Source organism: Corvus moneduloides, chromosome 6, assembly GCF_009650955.1.
Source record: "Corvus moneduloides isolate bCorMon1 chromosome 6, bCorMon1.pri, whole genome shotgun sequence".
In the NCBI taxonomy this organism is placed as follows: domain Eukaryota; kingdom Metazoa; phylum Chordata; class Aves; order Passeriformes; family Corvidae; genus Corvus; species Corvus moneduloides.
Genome location: NC_045481.1, coordinates 48,448,865 through 48,465,735, shown reverse-complemented (window position 1 = coordinate 48,465,735; position 16,871 = coordinate 48,448,865). Strand labels below are relative to the sequence as shown.

General features: G+C 37.4%; 1 protein-coding gene and 2 non-coding genes across 6 annotated transcripts in view; all 3 read left to right on the top strand.

Annotated features, from left to right (window-relative positions):
- NAP1L4 (nucleosome assembly protein 1 like 4) overlaps nucleotides 1-16,871 on the top strand; it is a 28,309-nt gene that overhangs the window by 1,499 nt on the left and 9,939 nt on the right. For all 4 annotated transcript variants that reach the window (XR_004240690.1, XM_032111553.1, XR_004240689.1 and 1 more), the window contains 10 exons: nucleotides 2,471-2,502; nucleotides 3,614-3,675; nucleotides 5,107-5,206; nucleotides 6,140-6,281; nucleotides 6,384-6,470; nucleotides 8,025-8,144; nucleotides 8,728-8,799; nucleotides 12,516-12,655; nucleotides 14,584-14,729; nucleotides 16,593-16,615. Coding sequence is in view for 2 of the 4 variants with exons in the window: in XM_032111553.1 (XP_031967444.1) it covers nucleotides 2,471-2,502; nucleotides 3,614-3,675; nucleotides 5,107-5,206; nucleotides 6,140-6,281; nucleotides 6,384-6,470; nucleotides 8,025-8,144; nucleotides 8,728-8,799; nucleotides 12,516-12,655; nucleotides 14,584-14,729; nucleotides 16,593-16,615 (924 nt within the window). In the remaining 2 variants the exon portion in view is untranslated. Of the gene's footprint in view, nucleotides 1-2,470; nucleotides 2,503-3,613; nucleotides 3,676-5,106; nucleotides 5,207-6,139; nucleotides 6,282-6,383; nucleotides 6,471-8,024; nucleotides 8,145-8,727; nucleotides 8,800-12,515; nucleotides 12,656-14,583; nucleotides 14,730-16,592; nucleotides 16,616-16,871 lie in introns of those variants that run through there.
- On the top strand, nucleotides 6,677-6,804 carry LOC116446230. Its single transcript, XR_004241096.1, has one exon. It is a non-coding gene; the product is annotated as a small nucleolar RNA SNORA54 (small nucleolar RNA).
- Nucleotides 10,003-10,122, top strand: LOC116446229. Its single transcript, XR_004241095.1, has one exon. It is a non-coding gene; the product is annotated as a small nucleolar RNA SNORA54 (small nucleolar RNA).

The following is a 16,871-nucleotide window of genomic DNA, read 5'->3' as shown; positions in this document are numbered from 1 at the left end:
CTGTTATTTCCTTGGGTTCTGGTTGCTTTTTCATGTCTTTATTGGCTGAAAACTGAGCTCACTTGCTTGGAAGGTAACGAAGATGATGGACAGGAAGGCTCAGTGCTTTGGTACTGTTCTTCTTCAACTGGTGTGCCCTTTATCTCTAAAATTACCTTTGTCTCCCCTCTGCTGCCCTCACCAGCTTGTCTTGAACAGTTTTGTTCGTGACTCCGTGGCACTGAAGTCAGTGCAAGACAGCTGGAATGCAACTGGGAATCACAAGCTGTCTTCTAAGGAAGTTTCTTCTATTTCTTTATTTATATACTTCTTTTTACTTTCTAGTTGCCAAAGGCACAACTCTAGGGAGTGAAACAAGACTTGAAGTATGTATTTGCATCAGGGAATGGTGTCTTTTTTTCTTTTTTCTTTTTTTTGTTGTTTCTTGTTACTTGGGTGAATGGCTTTTGTCAGAACATGCCCAATTCTTGTCTGTTCCAGTGGAGATGAATTCAACTGCTATTAAAACATTATTCCATGTTTTCCAAACACGAACGAGGATCTTGTCTTCCATCAGCAGGCTTGAGAAGTAGTTCCCTGCAGGAAATACAGCACAACCAGCTGAGCACAAAAATTTATATGTGGAGCAGAGTCTTTTCCATTAGCTCTGTCTCTGGGCCTAGGTTGGAAGCCACAAGTCTTTGAGGATAATTTTTAAGTAATGCGAGTCCTCATTTTTAGTTGCTTGCTGTTGCCTCCTCTAATAGTGACTAGGATCATGTAACTTGTTGGCTGAGCTCTGATATTAGGTCAATTTGCTCTTTTTTACCTTTTTAATTGTATCTTTTTTTCCCCTGTCTTCTCTTGCCAAGGAAGGAAAGGTTCATTTGTGCTCCTTTCTTTATTTCTTCACCTGTAACATTGTAAAAATCTTCTGTTTTGCTCTAGCAGGTGATTGCTGGCATTGCCACTTTCTCTTGTTATGTTTAGGGCAAGAGGAAGAGTTTGGAGGTAAATCTGCCTGAGCTGGTGGAACACCTACTCTGCCAGAAGCCCCTTTTGTTTGTTCCTGGGCTTAAACTGTAGGGTGGGCTCCTAGGCTTATTTGGGAGATGTGAACAACCTCCTGTGGAATAACCTGAAGTACGCTGTTAGTGCTGTCAAAAATTACCAAAGCTTTTCACCTCTGTTTGAAATGGTTGTGAAAGTGTTGCTTTTGCAGCTTAGAGCAGGATTCAGCATTTTCCAGATGGGAGAGTGCATGCAATCTCTGGGCTGCCGCTCAAGTTGGCATTAGCACTTAGGTTCTTCTTTGGTAGCCCTCTATTGGAAACCGGGCCTGAGATCAGACTGTTTGGCCTTCACAGAACCAGAGAAATCAGACCTGTCAACTCTGACAAGTGATTGAAGCTACTTTTTGTTCTGTATTTGACTTGCAGACTAATGTCTTCTTTCGTGAAAGCTTGGTAGTGGAAAATACTGCCTGTGCTTCTGAATGGTAGGGAGTGATTACTGGAATTTGTGATCAGCTGTTTAAAATGGGGGTAAAAACCCCCAATTTGTGTTACTCAAATACATGTACGGGCTTGGCTGTTTCAACCCAGAAAACAAAGAACAGCAGAATAAGTTAGACAATCTGGCTCCCTCTGGTTTCTCAGGAGAGCTAATTTAGATTTTGGGGGTTGGGGTAGCTGTGCTAAACTTGGTTCCAATCATTGTTAATAATGAGATTTTAACTTCTCTCTTTCCTCTTGGCTTTCTGACTCCTGATAAATAAATTCAAGGCAAATCTTTATACAGGGGATTATGCCTTCCTAGCTACTGTCAAAACCCCTTCTCTTGATGAATAATTTTCTTCTCTTCAATGTTTTTTTTCTCTTTATCTAGCAACAGTTTTAGGCACATTGTAGAGCATCAGAAGCAGCTACTCACAAAAATAACCTTGATTAGACAGACAAGTGAAACATATTTTTCTGCTTCGGTGATAAAAGAGTCATTTGGAAGTTATTGTAATTCATTTGAACTTCCACTGTTTATAGCTCAAGTATGCTATATAAGCAGAGATGAAAAATTCATTATTTACTGTGATACTGTCAAGGAATTAGAAAATAATGCATTTCTGTCTTCCTCTTTGGCTTATTTTTTTTGATAGAATGCAGAGCTAATCTAGGAAACTGTGGCACTTATCTTCAGACCGAAGACCCGCGACTGTGCAGAAATGCATTAGTATCTGGAGTATATAACAGAAGAAATAAGTTCTAGGAGGGTTAAACCACCTGACAGACTGTTCAAAAACTTTTTAGTTTGAGTTGGGTATTGTGGTAGCTATTTAGTTTACTGTGAGGGATTATGCATAATGAATTTCTTAGCAAAACCAGCAGCTGTTAATTTGTATTGAGGTTTTAAACAGTGACCTGTTCTATTTTCATCTTCTGTTGAGGTAAACAAATTACTGTTCAAGTATTTTTAAACACTACTTTTCAACTTGCAGGTGGATACAGGCACACAGATGGCAGATAACAGGTATGTTGGACTGTTTTCCTGAAATTAAATCAAGGTAGTTAGAGCCAGCTGTATATCTGGTCTTCTGCAGGAGAGGTTTTTGTTTGTTTTTGTTTTAACCTGTGAAGAGTGGCTTACTAAACTTGGATAAGAATAAAATGGTAATGTTTTTCTAAATGCTCTAAAGAACTGAAGAGCCTCAGTCTTTCTCTAATCTGTGTAATTTAAGCATGCAAAAGGCACCTTTTTTTTCTAGTTTAGGTAGTATTTTTTGAACATACAGTATTTTTATGCAGCTGCTGCAAATCCGTATGTGCTGCTGCTCTTCTGAGTCTTGCAGTGCTGGATAAGCTGGTCTGTCCGGTACCTGATAATACCCATTTGTATATGTGATATCTCTTCTGGTTTTGTGTGTGAGTTAGGGTTAATTTCAGCAATATCCAGTGTTCATTTTGTGACCTCTAAACTGGCAGGGAGCACAGGGAAAGCTGGCTGGCTGTTGACTCATGCTGGGCCCTCTCCCTCCAGCACATGAAGTGTGATGGAAGACGTTGTGGCAGGGAGATGGGGAGGACATCTCTACTCTCTTTTAGAGTAGAAGAGAATTTTTTAATCAAAACAGCTTGTTAGAGAAGTTGGAAACAGAGCTTTTATCTCTTTGTTCGTCTTCCTTTCATACCTGCGTACTTTCTTAGGTTTTTCTTCGTCACGCTAAAAGTGTCTCATATTCTCATTTGTGAATAATAACATTTTCCTGTGCAGAGTGAATGGCCACATGATTCACAGACTGAATCATACACATGAATGGCCACCCATTGACCTAATGAGATGAATTTATCTCTCAAAGGTTTTTGTTGTGGGCTTGTTATGTTTTGTTTTGAGGTTGGTTTGTTTCTTTTTTTTTGGCCTTACCTTTCCTTGCCATTGCATCCTATTCATCTTTGGAGATCTAGTTTCATATCCAAACCTTTGAGTTTTCACAAGCTTGAAGACATAAATATGTCTTTTATTGGCATACTTGTCTATATAACATGTATGTAGTAAATTGAAAATTCAGAATAACTTCTTCTTAAATGTTAACATTTTTGTAATGTGATGCTATTTTAATATGTTACCTTTTTAATTCTTTTAGTAAAACAGAAGATACTGCTTCAGATTCCCTGGAGGCTGCTAAAAATGCAAGCAACAAAAAAGGTAAGAAATGCATAGTAGTAGGTAACGTTACAGAAGTGGAATAAGCCTTTGCAGTTAAAGCTGAACATTTATTCACAGCTGTAAGCAAAACAATGGTTTTTAGGCTGTTCACTTTCTGATGTTTTCCATATTTATTGCAGCCAAAACCAGAGTGAAGGCTGTATTTTTGCATGTGTTGTGACTGTGATGCTTTACCATTGCACAAAATGTCCCACTAGACAGTTGGAATAAGGCCTGCAAAGGCTGGCTTGTAACAATGTGTATTTGTCATAATTATCAAAATGAACTGTTCTCTTTGGATGCTAGTTTTTTAGTGTCTTGTTTCTCAGAAAATGCATCTTTATAATATGTCCTCTTGGAAGTTTTTGTTCTCCAGTAGCAAGGTTACAGATGACTGTTGAATAGTGTTTTTCAAATTAATACTTCTGTGTGCAGAAAAGCTACAGTTCCATTGTTTCTCCAAATACTCAAATTTGTGAATTATAGCGAAATGTGGTCACTGGATGTTCTTTAGGTCTCCTTCGTTACCTATTTCTTTTTTTTTAAGAAATGCTTTGTAACTGGCAATTGGAAATCACATGAGAACTGTTAGGCACCATTGAATACTTCTTACAGTCAAGTTGGATTGATAAAAAACAACAACAAAACCCCAAATAAATGAGAAAAACAAAGCAACACACAAGCATATAAAAGCTTCACAATGTTAGTTCTATGCAATTTATCAGCCTCTTAATGTCTGGGGAGAAGAGCACTGAGAAAGAAGGGAAAGATGTGAAAAGCAAAGGTCTTCCCACCATGACACCATGTGTGGTTATTAGTAAGGGTTTTTTAACTCCTAACCAGAAGCATTTTAGATTTGACCTCCTGAAAAATAGTCTTCTGTGAAGTGTTGTGATGACTGGGGAGTCTTACAGATTGTAAAATCATAATGATGTAAAAAATCAGTAGTTGCCAAGGTTACAGTGCTATGCTGCTTTATTGTCCAGTACACAAAGTAGCTGGCAGGGTTTTCGGGAGTCACGCTAACTGGAAGACATGTCTTGGAAGTGGAATTCAGTGGTTCTCCTCTTGCAAATTTATATGTGGGTTTTAAGGTGCAGCTAATATAGAGGGAGGATAGAGAAACTCTGGTTTGCACTTTCTCACATAAAGGGAAAACAGGAAATTTGCTTGTGTTGGCAATGTACTACTTGCTTGTAAAAGCAACAGATAGATTTGCAAAGAGAAAAATGCTTTTTCTATCATTATCCAACTTTATATTCCTGAAATCTGGTCCTGAAGTAATTGTTTGTGTTATTAGTTAACTACAGTGGTGTTATTTGAAGTGTGAAAATAATGAGTATTTTTACTGTGACTGCTGTAAGACACAGTATGACAAACGTGCTATAAATCTATGCAAATTTGTTTGAATGTGGTTTTCTGTCTTCATAGAAAAGCTGGCAGACCAAGTGATGCAAAATCCACAGGTCCTTGCAGCTCTTCAGGAACGTCTTGACAACACATCACTTACTCCTTCAAGTTACATTGAAACGTAAGTACTGAGCATGATAAAATTCTTGCAAGACTGAAAGCATAATAGAATATTATTACTGTGTAATTGAGGTAGGAAATTAGAATAAATGATTCACTAAGAAAAATGGTTTACTTAACCCATGATTCACAGTGGCTTACTTTTGGAAGGAAGAGTGAAGTTTTAGCTTATGCAAACTTGCAAACAAAATTTTGTGCAGTTCAGTATTTTCTGTGGCCATTATTGTTTTGGATAGGAATAACTCCCCTCCCCTCCTTTGTTTCCCTCTCTGACCCTTACTCTGACAGGGCATGTGCTGCATTGATTGGTGATTTCTGTAAGATTGCTGTCCAGGATGTAATGGAAAGTTCAGGACCTGTATATCCCTAGTTTGAAGCTTAGTTTTATATTGACTGTAAAGTAGACTTAAATATTGCCTTTAATAAATACTTATGCTTTTATTTCTTGACTGAGAATAGCTGGCTGTAGACCTCTTTTTAGAAAAAACATAAGTTCTATCAAGCGTTCTTTTTACATAACTGCATCTAAGTGTTCGATAATCTAAAGTGCAGATGGGCAGTGTGTTCTTTCAGAGTGTGACCTGTGATTCAAAGCTTTCCCTGTAGAATGCACAGTTCTCAGTTTTCATAGATGGATCAATACAAATCTAGTCTCAGAGTTTAGGTGTAAACAAAGGTATTCATTTCTGATCTCTGAACTACATGGGGAGGGTAGTGGTCCCAGGAAATGGAACAGAAGATAACACCTTTGAGAACAACTTGGGTAGGAGAGGATTCTTTCAACTTTTTGAAATAGGTTTTGGAGAAACATGTATATTTGACATAAGCCTTTTATTTAAAAATTGCACATAGTTGTAAGCAGCTTATTTTGCAGTAATATGTGAAATAATGGTGAGGCAACTAACTTTAAACCTTAAATAATGTTGGTTTTTAGTTTTCCAAAAGCAGTGATAAGAAGAATTGATGCCTTGAAAAAGCTCCAGGTGAAATGTGCCCATATAGAAGCTAAATTCTATGAAGAAGTACATGATTTAGAGAGAAAATATGCAGCACTCTATCAACCTCTTTTTGATAAGGTGGGAAAACTATGTATATAATTTTTCTTTGTTCCTGTCAGTTCTGGTTGCATATACATAGTTTCACATCTTCAATTACATTCTTTGTTTTTTTTAACACAGAGAAGAGAGTTTATTAATGGGGAAGCTGAACCCACAGATGCAGAGTCAGAATGGCACAGTGAAAATGAGGAAGAAGAAAAACTGGCTGTGAGTACAAGCTGGGTCATAAACTATGGATATCTCAGGTTGTCAGAGTTAAATTCCTGTTCTTGCCATTGAAAGACTTAACTTTTGTGTCAGTGATATGTTCTTGTGATGAAGACACTGTTATGTCCAGTGAAAGCTTCTAAACTTTTAGTTCAGTCTTTTTTCAAAAAATCTGTGGCTTGAGGGAATCGAGGAGTTGCCTTTGTTGGCACTGTTCGTAACCTGTTAACAGCACCTTCCTGCTAATGGGTTCCATTCCAGTGCTACATGAAACCCCAAGATAATAAAAGGCTGGTTGTTTCTCTGCCTGTCCCCATTATTTTGGGGGACATCATCAGCTTTCATTTTCATGAATACAGGTGAGACACTTGGCACACAGTCACAGAGCTAATATAATGTGTGCTGGCTGGTGGATTCCTACTTGTCTATTGAGTAGGAGCTGTCTAGATTTAGGAGGCATAATACAGTCTGTAGGCTGCCTGTTACTTTCCCAGCATCATTTCTGGAGATGTGTGCTCAGGCTTTGTCTCAGGAAAGCGACCTACTTAGAAAACTGTTTGCCATTCTGTCAGGTTTTCTTTGCTTTTTTCCTTAGCCTGATTTCTTCTGGTTTTTTGTGTTGTTTTTTTTTTTTTTTTTTTGGATGCTGTTCTGTATTCAAAGTGAATTGTTCTCTTTGTTTTTACTGATCTCCTGAGATGTAGCATGACACAGTACTCCATGTGCATGAGAAAAAACTGTTCCTTAGGCTCTGCGTAAATACAGCATTGACAGGCCAAATTCCACACAATAAAACCAGAAAAATGTCTGGATGGGAAGTAAACTGCAGCTTCATATTCTTGGCTTGTCATAACCCAAGTAACTGCCAAAACCATCTTAAATATCTGCTGCTATCTAGTGGTGTAAAAGGAAAGGTGCAATACAACTAATTGACACTCCCGATTTCCAGGGTTGTTTGGGATTGAGAAATGACTGAGTCATTCTTCTGTTTTATAACATTTGACATGAGTTATGTGGAGGGCATCCTATTTCCCAAAAGAGTAATAATCGGACACAGCATAATAATGAAAAATACCCATGAAAGACAACTTTACAAGTATTCTGCAAAATTGGGAAGCTGAAACAGCATTTCAGAGGGCAGTGTTAAATTTTAAATTTTTAGATTAAATGCTGTAGATGGCTTCTGGAGCTACAGAAAGGCGATTAATAGAAAAATAGGCATTTATATTTTTTTCTCTTTATAGAAAGATAGAAAGTGTTTTAATTATTTCTGTTTGTCAAATCAGTGAAGCAGACACTTGATCTACTTAGTCTTCATATAGAAGAATTTCAAATGAATTGAAAGTAAATCCAAATTAAATGTGTATATGTTTAGTTGCATAAATAAATCTTGTATCTCTTAACTTGATTTACAGAGGCAAAAAAAGTAGATTTCAAATGTTCCTTAAGCACAGTTTCAGAGATGGCAATTGTTTTATACTTCTGTCTCTGTTTATTGAATATACTAAAAAGTCACAATTTAATTTCTTGGCTGTTTCTGTATTTCTTTCCCAGGGAGACCTGAAAAATGCAGTGGTAATAGACGAAAAAGCAGAAGAGACAAATGTCAAAGGAATTCCAGACTTCTGGTTTACTATCTTTAGGAATGTAGATATGCTAAGTGAATTAGTACAAGTAAGTTTCTGCTCTGAAATGAGCAACTTCTGTTGTGTTAAATTAATTGCTGCTTTTCCCATTAGTAGTCAATCGATTCTCGTGGAATATGTGTGATACACCAAATCTTCTGAGTCTTTGGAATCCCTGAAGATGCTTGAAAGGCTAATGATGGACAAGCATTTTTAGTTTAGTCCATAAAGGATTATTTTTGCAAGGATGTTATAGGAATACCCATGGATTGGTTGAATTAATGTTAAATAGCTTAGGTAGTTATGCCTGCACTTGTATTAATTGCTTTTAATGCTGTTCAAGAGGAATTCCCTGGAGTGTGTCTTCCTGTGAATCTCACTGGCAATAAATACCCTGAATGAAGTTACTGTATTTTCAGTAATACATCCTGGCAGCATTGTTTACTGAAGACAAGGCCTAATGATTGAGAATTTGGCACATAGTGTTTGCAGCTATGATTAAGAAATTTAGATCCAGATCTTTACTTCAGCTGAAATTGTTGAATTAGTTACAGACTTTGGTTTTTGCTTGGGAAGAGGCTGTTGTTCTAAATATTGCCTGCTGAATTGGATTTTACTTCTTTTTTGCTTAGGAATATGATGAACCTATCTTGAAACATCTGCAGGATATTAAAGTTAAGTTTTCTGAACCAGGACAGCCTATGGTGAGTTTTCTTGGCTTGTTTCTCATGAAGATTGTAGTAATGAAGTGAACAGCATTCCAAAATATTCATTCAGCTCTCTTTGGCTGTATCGTGTGTGTGAGCTTTCTTTCTAAGGTAGTATTTTCATGCTTTGCCTTGTAAAGATTTATCTTCAGCTTTCCTGACTCTTTGCTCTTTCATTCTTAGCCTGGACAGCTCTGACATTACTGTAGGTTGTAGATTAAAATTCTGGCCCAATTCTGTCTAGTTTTTTGCTTTCTTTTTCTCTCTCAAATTCAAGTGTAGCTGCTCTTAGTAATACAATTACATCGCTGTTTTTGATTTGAAAGTGAATTGTGGGTAAAATTCTGGGTATCAAATATTTTATCAAATGAGGAGATGTGACTTGGTAATACTAATCAAAGACAATTATTATGAATACTGTACCTGTTGAAAAGAATAGAAAATAGATAGAATTTTGAAAGTGTATCTAATGAGTATTTCTTAAAGTACAACTTTAATTTTGGAAATTGTTTTCTTGTTTAAGTTCAATGTACAGAAACAGACTCTGTGGTTGTTGAAAAGAAGTTGTTCTGCTGCTTATACAATTTATGCAGACTATACTTATTCCTTCAATTGTCTTTGATGGGGAGGCAGGGAGAATGATGGAATTGGAGCCTACACATACTTTCTTTAAATTTTATCATTGTGGCTTTTTTCTTATATTTGGTATTTTTTGTTTTGCCTTATGGAGTTATGGTCTTCTGACAATGTCTGATATAAATGCAAGACAAGCTTCATTGAACAGTCCCATAAGAAAGATGGAAGTACTTTCTCAGAATAGCTTTTAAAGGTTAATAAAAAGTTGGTTTGGGGTTTTTTGTGTTTTGTTTTTTAGTCCTTACTGTTTTCTTCTACTAGTCCAGAAACTCAAGCTGATAATAGGCAAGAAAGTAGTATGGCTGAGGAAAACTGAGAATTAAGTTTCTAAATACTGCTGGGGCTTAAGGAGAGGATATGAGTTTTATGAAGAAAATGAATTGTCTAAGCACAAAGTAAAGTATTCTAAGAAGCTGGCTGTTTTTATCTTGAAGCATATCTATTCAGTGGCATCTGGATGAGATGGGGATAGGTTTTTTTGCCTATCATTTTTATGCTCTCATTCAGCTTTGTTTTACAGTACCTTAAGTTGGAGAACTCTTGAAACAAGGGATTTATCTGGTCTTGCACTGTTCGTAACCTTTTGACAGCATTTTTCTGTCAATGGTTCCATTCCAGTGCTACATTAAATCCAGAAATGGAAGGCTGACAAATTCCATGTCCCTTCTGTATTTGGAGACAAAGGATGTGTTCCTAACTGCTTGAGTAAAACCTGTTCTGCAGCTGTGTGACTGTCTTATCTGCAATTCTCTGTAGAAAATTGGGGCAGCAGTGGTAGCTTTGTACTGTAAGAACTTCACATAACCAGAGTGTCACAGATGCACTAATTCTGCTAGGAATTAGGTTTTGCTGCTAAAGAAATACATGATAATTAGGAATTTTCTGATTTACTGTTCACCCAAAACAATTAACTGTAGTTATGGTACTCCAAAAGTGGATTTACCTGACTTAAGTTAAAGTGCTTCAAAGTCCTGTTTGTTATGGCCTGCACATAGAAACTTTTATCTGCGTGAAGCATAAGTGATTCCATTGCTATTTGCTTTTACTTATTTATTATCATATGGATAAACTTACATGTATTTTATAATTATAATTTCTATTTACGTACATATTTGGACATCAGGATTCTTAGCTAGCATATTCAGATCTGGATGGTGCATCTGGGTATAACTTAAATAGCTTAAAGAAGAGAAGTTTTGTTTTTTTGAACTTCCTGAGGACATAGCTGATAAAAAAAACCCCAGAGGTGTCCAAATAAAGAGTGCTGGAAAGGTCATTGCAAGACTTCAAATACTATGTGAAGCTTGAAGCCTCTTGTTTCTTAATTAGCAGGTATACAATGAAATGCTGAAATGCAGTCTGTGCAGATATTTTTGTCTTGCTAGCCCTTGGGATCCTGCATGCGAAGTAGTGCCACTGGTTGGTTATTTATAGCCCCAGTGATGGTTTATGGGATTATTTGGGTATGGTGTTCGTCACTGGTAGTGGATAAGCTAAGTTTGTAGCTCTTCCCCTGAGCATGTTTGCCAGAGAGAGATTAGTCTTTGCTGAAGGCAGCCTCCAAACCATACAGCTGTCTTGAATTGCTTTAAAGGGGAGTAAAGCTGAAATAGGCAATATGAAGTCAAACACAGATATTCCAGTGTAGTGCTGGGTGCCAGTGGCTTCCTGTCCTTAAACAGCGAGCACGGGGGTGGGGAAGGCTGCTGTTGCCATTGGTCTCCATCACTCCTTGACCACTCTCTTTGCAGATTTGAGTCATGTGAGGAGATTCATGGAGTCTTAGGAAGATTAAGGGGCCTTTGGGAGATGAGTGAGAGATAAATATCTTTGATGAACAAGCTGTTGTCCCGAGTTATTTATCTTGTCTGCGCATGAATAGCCTTGAAAAAGAGGATGGCAAGGCATCCTCCTTGGTGATAACAGACAGTTTTCTGGCCTGAGTGTGAAGAATGCCTGGGGAAGTATATTCAGGGCCAGTCTTTTGGCAGCTATGTAGTCTGTTTTGTGTGCAGATTAGGGCTAATTCTTGAGGCATATTACTGGGGGAGTAAATAAAATATTTAAGGTAACTGTTACACATGCTGTGGCTGGGCAGTGATGTTGGGAGCTTTGGCTTTCAGTCCTTCCAGTGTGCTGAACTGACCCGCTGGCTTTTTCCCCTTCAAGTCACTAAATCAATGCTGCCAAAAACCTTTATCCTTTATTGTTTTCCCTGTTCCAAGACAGCTTGAGTTTTGGTTTACTTTAAAAAGTTCACAGTTGGTTCTGAGTGCAAAGAGAGCATGGTGCAAGCAGTTTAGAAAGCTTTACAGATCTGAAAATTGATGCATTGTGGATGCTGTGGTTTTCTGTAACTGGAGCCTTTTGTTCTCCATGTAAGAAACTGAATCTCTGCAGACAATTTTTGGGTGCCAGAGGAAGTTCAAACATAAATAGAAACACCTGCTTCAGGCTGTAACCTGTTGAGACATGTTGGTTATAGGATTCAGTTTATAAAGTCAGTGTTCTTTTGCAGAATTTCCTATTATCAAATGGAAAAAACCCCTCTGGTTCCTGGTGGAGTGTACCATTTAAATAGACTCCTGCAACCTAAATTGTGCTTTAATTGGATATAAAATCTGATTCACTCTCTTAAGATCATGGTATTGATCAGACTTGGGGGAGCAGTGGAACCACTTGGTATTGTTCTGATGTTAAAATGACTTCAGAATAACAACTTCTTCATCCCTAGTGCAAGGATGATGAGAGGCTTCCATAGGAAATGAAATCAAGACTTCTCTCAAAATACTTATTTCTAAGGTTGCTTTTAAGACAGCAGTTCTATATGTGAAGGTGAATGAAATGTACTAATTACCTGTTTAAATCTAAGCCAAGGTTGTTGTAGCTTCTTGCTACATTTGAAATTCATTGACATTCTTAATTTCCTGCTTCTGCTGTAATTTGAAATATGTTTGCCATCAAATCATCAAATTATCTTTTTTTTTTTTTTGTATTTTCAGAGTTTGATTAATGATAATTATGCTGATGCACTATTTCATAGATGAAAGTTAGTGGTAACATAAAATTTCTTCCAGTCTTTCTCATTAGAGTTCCACTTTGGGCCCAATGACTACTTCTCTAACTCAGTTCTGACGAAAACATACAAGATGAAGTCGGAGCCAGACAAGACAGATCCCTTTTCATTTGAAGGACCTGAAATAGTTGATTGTGAGGGGTAAGGAAAACTCAAACTCAAAAAAGCTTCTGAAGTAAAAATGTGTTTTTTTTTTTTTTTTTTTTTTTTTTGCTTACTGTGATAATAATTAGTGAAGATAAAATTGTTACTGACTTCAAAACTGGGAATGTTTGTAGGGATAGTGATGATGTTAGCCTCAGCATGCAGAAGTAACAGATGCATAGATGGAGATGTATTTTAACATAGTGTACATTTTAAATTGGACACCTTTCAAATTTAACAGCTTTCTAATTGAGGTAACAAACCTTTTATTTCCAGATAACTGGGTAAATTATTTTTAGTCATTACTTTTCAGACTACTCCCCTCTTTAGTAAGTGGCCTTAGACTCTCTTGGATTCTTATCATCTCCTCAGCAATTTTTATTCCAGCAGGAATTGATTTATTATTATCAGGCAGGAATAGGTCATATGTATCATGTACTCTTTCAGCTTGTTTTGAGGCTGGAACATAAAGACCATGCAGTTTGATTCTGGCAGCTGTGGCTAATGCAGCAAATTCTTTGAATTTTATTTTTACTGTTTTTGCAAAACATGTTCAGAAAACAGCTGTGGATGGTAAATTCTCATGTCTGTCCTGAAAGTCTGTTGAACACCACATTAGAGTTTTTTGGGAGTGAAAGAATCATTCCATCTAATCTAACCCTTTCTCTTCCCATCCGTGAACTTTGCTCTATAACCAAATTTCAATGCCACACCAGAGCAGAGCTGGCACAAATGAAAAATGGCTTTTGTACTCTATTTTTCTCAGCATCTAAGTATTCTTTTCTGTTGGTGATTATTTGGGTTTTGGGGTTTTTTTTCTATTCCTTCAAGGATGTGTTTTGGTGGGTTTTTTGGGGGTTTTCTAACTCACGCTTAAGAAATGCCAAATACTTGGTTTTTTGAATGCATGCTGACAACCTCAAAACTTCTTGACTTTTAGTGCTACATTGAATTGAGCATTCACCTGCAGTGAGGCAAAAAGTCTGCTTGGATGTTTAGTGAAAGTTGTGCCTAAATAACAGACTACTCCATTTTGAAGAAAACTTAATTCATTATAGCAAAATATTTTCTGTTAAAGTATTACAAAGGAATGCTTTCTTAGGTTGCTGATTTGTCAGAACTTTGATTTCAGTTGATGTTTCCTGATGAAGGTATTAGATATGGTACAAGTAGAGCAGGAAAATGTTTCTGTGACTTGTTACACAGGTTAAGTGTAAAACTGGTGACTGGCCATCTGTCTATAGGACAAGATATTTTTGAGGCACTTAAGGGTTACTGTGACACTGTTATTTCCATTACAGGTGAATTAGCTGTGTTTGCCCCTCACTCTTTGCTATGTGCAGTTTTGGGTAAAACTTAGTTGAATGGAGACAGACTTTTTATTGAGTGTCAGTTTGTACAGCAGCAGAATGGAACTGAGATTAGGCTCTTTTCAGCTTGATGTGCTTGGCTGCCAAATCAATCTAAGCACTGCTCTTTGGAGAGCTCAGACACTGCTCTCCCTGGTCACTCTTTGGACACTCATTTTTAGGGTAACTGGACACTTCCTTGACCTGTAGTGAGTTGTTTCCTAATGCGTTGTTTCCTAATGGTCTGACTGGTGTGATTTTTTCTGAAACAGTTTAATCCTGTCCTTGGTGGCAGAAGTCCAGTTGTTCGGCCAAAGAGGTATTGAATTATGAGTAGAGTGGGGACAGTGATTACTCTGCCGAGACAAACTTGTATAGCATTTTCATTTAGGGAAATATTTGATATGTCCAAATATCCATCATCTGTAGGCCTATGATCCACTTCATATCTTGTCAAGTAGCTTTATCTAGAGAGTGATAAGCCATCTTGGCCTTGATGTTGCTGCTCTGCTGCTCAGTTCCTTCTTTTCCGTGGTGCCTTGTGTTAAAATGCTGTTTCTCACATGCTGTCTCTAGGTGTACTATTGACTGGAAAAAAGGAAAAAATGTCACGGTTAAAACAATCAAGAAGAAACAGAAACACAAGGGCCGAGGCACAGTTCGGACAATTACTAAACAAGTACCTAACGATTCATTTTTTAACTTCTTCAGCCCAATAAAGGGTAAGCTTAGAAATTAAGAATTTAGGATCCTTAAAATAGGTTGTGTTTTGCTTATATGTATTTGTATTTATGTGGCTTAAACATTCAAACTATTTATGCTGCTGCATTGTAAACTGTCTGCTTACTAGAGGAGGATTGCAAACTCTTGCCCATCCAGATTATTTTGTTCTGATGTTATTCTGTAGAATTTGGCCAGTAGGTATGCAGGGTAAACAGGATTCATAGTATGAAAAGAGTCTCATGTAGACTCTCTTAAAGAAGTTAACACGTTTTACCACAGGATGGCTCCATGCATCAGTTTGATCAGTTTCTAACATGCAAAAGAAATGTATTCCACTGTTGGTCAAGTTACAGCATAGCAGTTTGATCGAAACCTCTGGGTCAAGTGACAGAACTTCCTGTAGTTTCTTCTGTGATTAATTAGGGTTTCCTGATACTCCACATGGAATTTTGTTATTTTCCTTGTCTGATGTTAGATGTGTACTCACATATTAAACAATTCAGATGGATTCCAAAACCATTTTTTTTTTCTTGGTACATCTTTCATCATCCTCTTCTGCGAACATAGATGAAGGAAGTAGTTTATTTTGTGGACTAAAGGGGCCCTACAAGAAAGGTGGTGAGGGACTTTTTGCAAGGGCATGTAGTGACAGGACAAGAGGAATGGCTTTATCCCAAAAGAGGGCAGGTTTAGGTTAGATAGTAGGAAGAAATTCTTGACTGTGGAAGTGGTGAGACACTGGAACAGCTTGCCCAGAGAAGTTACGTATACCCCATTCTTGGAAGTGTTCAAGACTGGATGGGGTTTTCAGCAACCTGGTCTCATGAAACATCTCCCTGCTCATGGCAGAGGGGTTGAAACTAAGTCATCCTTAAGGTCCCTTCCAGCCCAAACCATTGTGTGATTCCAGAGTTGTACTGAACAGAGTGGTTCTTGATTCTGTTGTGGGCTGTTATGAACTAGCTGTCCCTCCTAATTACCACTGCAAATCCTCATGTACATGGGGTAAGAAACACAGGATGATATGTATTTCCAAAGTTGGAGGTGGTTTGGTACAGAAACACCCTTTAAATTTTGTTGGTGCTTTGAGGAAGGGATGGAGATTTGTCTCCTGTTGTTATATTGTTCTTTTAAATACTTAAAGGGTACACTTCGGAATTAATTGTATGAGATAAGACACTGACATCTGCTGGCAGTTGACACTTGCATTTTCAACTTGAGAACAGACTAAACCAAATGATCACTTTTACAGTAGATCCCATGGTAGTGTAGAGAAGAGAAATACATTTTGATTTGTGTTGGGGTTTTTTGCATTGATTTGTTTTTTTTATTGTTGGTTAGTTGGTTGGTTTTGTCTTTAAACAAACAAAACACCCACCCTGTTCCATGCTGGTTACGGTACTGAGCCTCCTCTCAACGATGCTTTGCAGATTCTTGTCAAAATGTTCATCTGCTTGGTGCTAATAACTGTTTTGGGGGAGAGGAGACGATCTGTAGTGCTGTAGCCACATGAAGTTACTGTAATTACAGTATTTATATAGAAACTAAATATGTTGATCCACATGCCCTCCGAGCCCATCCTTGTAGAAAGAGTATTTCCTGTGCAAAAATCTTTGATGTACAAATGGCAGCTTTGGTGCTCTAACTACAACATATGAAATTCTTAAAAGTACAGTTTCTAGGTTTAACTTAATACTAATCTGAATTGTCATTATAGTTTTAATAGTTACCTTGTGAAGCCTTTATAACCTCAGTGTTTTCTGGTATGAGAAGGTCTTTATACTGTGTTTTGTCATCTTGAATGTTGAGGTGGGTGATACTATACAGGCTTTTCTTAAATTTGTTGTCTTTTCTTTTTGCAGTATCTGGTGATGGAGAGTCATTGGTAAGTTTTTGAAATGGCACAATTGTGCTTTGCCACATCCTTTTTGCCAAGTCACTGTATAGTGACTATAGAGTTCTTTTATCAAGTACTGTGTATTATTATTGTTATTTTTGCTTTTGACTAAACTGGGCTTCACCTTGATAAAGTGAAAGGATACTGTCGACTTCTCCAAGTAATCCGTTGACAGTTCACTGTTAGCCGACTTGCTGATCCAAGACATCTCCAGTGGTTGCTGTTGGCAAGGTCATTATTTTCC